The 5,349-nt window shown below is 52.8% G+C and overlaps 1 protein-coding gene across 3 annotated transcripts in view; it reads left to right on the top strand.

The window, feature by feature from the left end:
- DCAKD (dephospho-CoA kinase domain containing) overlaps positions 1–2,575 on the top strand; it is a 44,867-nt gene extending 42,292 nt beyond the window's left edge. For all 3 annotated transcript variants that reach the window (XM_011940135.1, XM_011940134.1, XM_011940133.1), the window contains exon 5: positions 1,774–2,575. In XM_011940135.1, the coding sequence (XP_011795525.1) occupies positions 1,774–2,065 (292 nt within the window). In that variant the 3' untranslated portion in view covers positions 2,066–2,575. The remainder of the gene's footprint in view (positions 1–1,773) is intronic.
- Positions 2,576–5,349: the final 2,774 nt, after the last annotated feature.

The raw sequence follows: 5,349 nt of genomic DNA, 5'->3' as shown, positions 1-5,349 counted from the left end.
TTAGCCAGGATGGTCTCGATCTCCTGACCTTGTGATCCGCCTGCCTCGGCCTCCCAAAGTGCTGGGATTACAGGCTTGAGCCACCGCGCCCGGCCTGTGTAGTTCATTTTCATGGCGAGTGGCTGCACTTGTTTCTGGCCTCACTTGGTCTGCTTCCCAGAATCCCTAAGAAGGGACCAAACTGCCGAGGTGGGAGGATCGCTTGAGCCCAGGAGTTTGAGACCAGTGTAGGCAACACAGCAAGACGTCATCTCTATATTTATTAAAAAAACAAACAAACAAAAAGACCACGCGCAGTGGCTCACGCCTGTAATATCAGCACTTTGGGAGGCCGATGCAGGTGGATCACCTGAGGTCAGGTTGGCCAACATGGTGAAACCCTATCTCTACTAAAAATGCAAAAATTAGCCAGGCATGGTGTTGCACGCATGTAATCCCAGCTACTTGGGAGGCTGAGGCAGGAAGATCTCTTGAGCCCAGGAGGCAGAGGCTACAGTGAGCAGAGATTGTGCCACTGCACTCCAGCCTGGGCAAGCGAGACTCCATCTCAAAAACAAAAAAAACAAAATACAAAAATTAGCTGGGTGTGGTGGCACATGCTGTTAATCCCTGCTACTCAGGAGGCTGAGGCAGGAGAATCATTTGAACCCAGAGGGTAGAGGTTGCAGTGAGCCAAGATCATGCCACTACACTCCAGCCTGGGCAACAGAGTGAGATTCTGTCTCAGAAAAAAAAAAAAAAGAAGGAACCAAACTGTAGTGATCAAACCCTTCCATTTTATAACTGGGAAAACTCAGGCCTAGTGACACGGCAGAAAGACCCCAAATGGTAGAAAACAGCTGCTACAACCCTTTCTGCTCGTGTCCTCATTGAGGAGCTGAAGTAGCTCTTAGAGCTAAAGGGGTGTTAGAGATAACCCCGCTCGGAGGACTGACTGTAGCCCAAGGCAAGAGAGGGAGTTTCCTGAGGAAGGACCCGGATGGTGACCTCAGGGTGGGTGAAGGAGGTATTCTTTAAATTTCTCTTGGAGTTGGGAGACTTGGTATTGTGCAACCTAATCTGCAGTGCTGAATCCTGTCCCACAACTAAAGGGGACCAATTCTCATGTCCTTGATCCTCTTTGAAGCACCTTGGGCTTGTCTGTCCCACATGATCAGTGGCATTAAGCACAACAGATACCATCTCAGCACAGTCCTTTTACTCTAAATGTTCAGGGGAGGGGTGTAGCAGCAAGGAGAGGGGTCTTTGTGACGGCCCAAGGAGATATTTTTGATACTGCAGGCCCAGGCCCCCGGGGGAACCGCAGGAAGCGTCTAGCTCACAGGCATAGGCCTTTCAGTAAAGGTCACCCATCCAGGAATCCAGGATGTAGCCGGTTCCCGGTGATGAAATCTTCCCACTTTATGACTGGGGAATCTCAGGTCTAGTAGCAAAGCAAAGAGACCCCAGATGGCAAAAAAAACCAAAAACAGAAACAAAAACAAAACAACCTGTGGCCAGAGTTCCCCTCCTTGTATGTATTAAGGGGTTTTGGTAGCCCATATTGCTCTGGAGTCCTCGCAGTGAGTGGAGTGGGGTGGGCGGCAGCCAGTGAGCTTCCAGGCCTCCCTCCCTGGCTGTGGGACCCTGAGTAGCCCAGAGCAGAGTAGGGCTGAAGGGAAGATCCCGTCCCCATACTCTCTGCTCCAGGCTGGGCCTGGCAGGGCTGCCTACCCCTGTAACTTGGGGTGAGAGGGAGGCAGGACCTACAGTGCTCTTTTGCCCTGTCCTTAGTGACCGGGACACACAGCTGGTGCGGCTGATGGGGCGGAACAGCCTGAACCGCAAGGACGCAGAGGCCCGCATCAATGCCCAGCTGCCCCTGACAGACAAGGCGCGCATGGCCCGCCATGTCCTAGACAACTCGGGCGAGTGGAGCGTCACCAAACGCCAGGTCATCCTCTTGCATGCCAAGTTGGAACGCTCCCTGGAGTACCTGCCTCTAAGGCTGGGGGTCCTCACAGGGCTCGCTGCCATTGCCAGCCTCCTCTACCTGCTCACCCGCTACCTTCTGCCTTACGCCTAGCGAGGCACTCAAGGCAGGGAGCCCCAGGCCTCTATCTGTCTCCTTGGAGGCTGAAGTCAGGTAACACATCCTGTTTCCTCCCAGCCCCCTCCACACCCACACACACACACACACACACACACACACACACACACACACACAAACACGGACTCTGAATTGGGGCTGGGCCTCTGCACCAGGCCATCCCTTCTTTGGAGTGTATCCTATTTGAGGTCAAGAAACAGCCTGCTCTCCTTCCCACCTTCCCCAAGCACCACCTACAGAACAGCAACTCTGATGGTGTGTGAAAGCAGCAGTCAGAGACTGCTATACATTTCTGTGGGTGGGGGTAGAGAATACTGGCTCTGTGGCCCTCCTCAGGGCTGGGAGGCAAAGGGTTCACTGGGCTGGAACCCTCTCTGAGCACCTACCCCATTATGGCTTAAACCCCCTCAGTGGACCACGGAAAATCATGTTGGACCAAGGGTTTCCATGTTCAAACAGAGTCAACAAGGCCTTCCCCTAGGTTGACCTCCCGGCCAGCACGCAGCAAGGATTCTCTCGTGGGTAACTCTGTAGCAGGCAGGGCCAGCTTCTTCCGGGAGACCCCTCTCCCCATGTAGGGTTTGTGCAGCGCTTTCACATCCTGCTCATTGCCTCCCACCCCTACTCCTCACCTGGACCTCTTGGTACTCCGTGTACACCATGCTTGCTATTTCTTGCCTCTGTGCCTTCAACCTGCTGCTCCTGGTCTGGGATACCTTTTATTTTCTTTATTTCTTTTTCTCTCTGTTTTTTTTTTTTTTTTTAAACATACAACTAGCTCTCAGTTCAGGCACTGTCTGAAGCCCCAGGCTGGGTTAGGTGGTCTAGGATACCAACTTCCCCTCAACGTTTCACCTTAATCCAACAGTACAGTAATTAGCCAAAAGTTGCCTGGTTTTTCCTACTAGACTGTAAGTCCTCAGGGGACAGGGACAGTGTCTTACTCATCTCTGTGTTCTTAGTGCAAAGCCTGGCCCGCTGTTGGTGTTTAATAAAGTGTGTTGATCTGAAATGCCCCAGACCAACCAAGGTTCCCAGACTTGGCTTCTTCCCACACCGGACTGGAGTCCTCCTGGAGCCCGGGGGAGGGAGGGCCCCAGAAGGTACACTCACCATCAGGCTTCTCCCTGGGTCCCAGTAGGACTGCAGCCAGGCCCGAGTTACCTTTGTGAGGTGGATAGAGGGGCTGGGGCAGCTTCACACCTTCTTGCCCTGCCTCCCCATCTGCCTTCCCCAACCCAATTAGACCAGCACAGACATCAGCCTTCCCTGCCAGAGCCTGCAGATCTGCTGATGTGTTGATCCTGCAGCCAGAAGCCTATTAAGGCTAGAAATGAGTGTGACGGATGCGAATGCTGTTGTGGCCATACTTAGTGCCCCCTTTCCCAGAGCTGCTTGTGCTGAGTCTAGCTCATTAACTTATTGCAAACCCCTAAGGGGCAAAGAAGGGCCAGGTAAGGCAGTGGTGGGCTGCCGGGTGGGTGGCCAGGCAGGAGCCTGCCGCTCCCCCGGTTTGGTGTGATCCTACAGAAGGGGGAAAGGAGAGGGAAGGTATGGACCCCCACAGTGCCCTGTCACCCCAATAATTTAGGAAATGGCACTTCCTTGTATCCACAGTATGCCAGGCACTGCTGGATGTGTAAGGCCCTATAGTTAACACTGATTATTTCCATCCCAGGCTCAGAAAGATGGATTTGGTCCAGGTTGCAGAGCCAGGCTTCTGAACTCTCTTCTGTGCCCTGAGCCTCTTGTCAGGAGGAGCTGGAGCCTGGGGTTGGGGCTGGGGCTGGGGCTGGGTTCTGGCTCCGCTTGCCATGTGACCTCCTGCCTTCAGGATTTTTTTGTTGTTGAGATGGAGTCTCGCCCTGTCGCCCAGGCTGGAGTACAGTGGCGCCATCTCCGCTCACTGCAAGCTCCACCTCCTGGGTTCATGCCATTCTCCTGCCTCAGCCTCCTGAGTAGCTGGGATTAGCTGGGATTACAGGCACACGCCACCATGCCCGGCTAAGTTTTGTATTTTTAGTAGAGACGGGGTTTCACCATGTTGGTCAGGCTGGTCTTGAACTCCTGTCCTCGTGATCCTCCTGCCTCAGCCTCCCAAAGTGCTGGGATTACAGGCGTGAGCCACTGTGCCCGGCCCTTCCTGTGCTTTTCTTTGAGGTTGGTCTGTTTGCCTAGAGTAGAGGTGGCCATGGGTTTTGGTGGGTGAGTGGGGCTTTGTTGATCATGTGTGCTCTCCAGGAAGCCTTCAGCCCCACTCACCAGCCAGAGGAGCCTTTGCCAGAGTCCTGGGTGCCACTCATGCCCTGCTTTCAGTGGGTATGGGTGTATAACTCGAGAGATGCCAGAGAGGTGGTGATGCTTTCCACCAAAGGGATCTAGGCTTTACAAAAATAAGGACTCCCTTGTGGATTTCTTCAACTGAAAAACTACCCCTGATGCATTTGAAGTTACTTAGGACATCTCCCAAAGTGTGATTGTCCCAAAACATTATTTCATGCTGTTTTCTTTTTTTTTTAAGACAGAGTGTCACTCTGTCACTCAGGCTGGAGTGCAGTGGTACGACCACAGCTTACTACAGCCTCAACCTCCTGGGCTCAAGAAGTCCTCCCACCTCAGCCTCTTGAGTAGCTGGAATTGCAAGCATGCATCATCACACTTGACTAATTTTTTATTTTTTGTAGAGATTGGGTCTTGCTGTGTGGCCCAGGCTGGTCTCAAGCTCCTGGGTTCAGTAATCCTCCTCCTTGGCCTCCCAAAGTGCTGGGATTATAGGCATGAGCCACTGTGCCCAGCCAATTTCATGTTTTTGAAAAATTTGTCGATTGTGGAATAAGTGGGTAAAAATCCTATTACCACAAATTGTACCAAGCCTTAGACTAACTAGGGTGGGACCATTTCTGAGCCCCAGGAAGGGCTGTTGGAGGTGCTGCCCCACATCCAGGAGGCTCTGTGGTCTGGGCCACACCTTCAGGAGGATGTACACCTACTGGGAGTCCCAGGCCATCTCCATTCTCACACCAGATTCTCCCACCCACAGATATGTGGTCTCCCTGATGAAGGCTAGATTTAGTTGTTCTCAGCCAGGCAGGTATTGGCCCCACAATGGCAACAGTACACTGAACCCATAGCAGAGGAAATCTATAACTTGTGTAGTTCATTTTCTTTCTTTTTTTTTTTTTTGAGATGGAGTCTCGCTCAGTCGCCTGGGCTGGAGTGCAGTGGCTAGATCTCAGCTCACTGCAAGCTCCGCCTCCCGG

The sequence above is a fragment of the Colobus angolensis genome, unplaced genomic scaffold (genome assembly GCF_000951035.1).
Source record: "Colobus angolensis palliatus isolate OR3802 unplaced genomic scaffold, Cang.pa_1.0 Scaffold187, whole genome shotgun sequence".
NCBI classification, from domain to species: Eukaryota; Metazoa; Chordata; class Mammalia; order Primates; family Cercopithecidae; genus Colobus; species Colobus angolensis.
The sequence above is the reverse complement of the archived record's forward strand: the minus strand, read 5'-3'. Positions and strand labels throughout refer to the sequence as shown.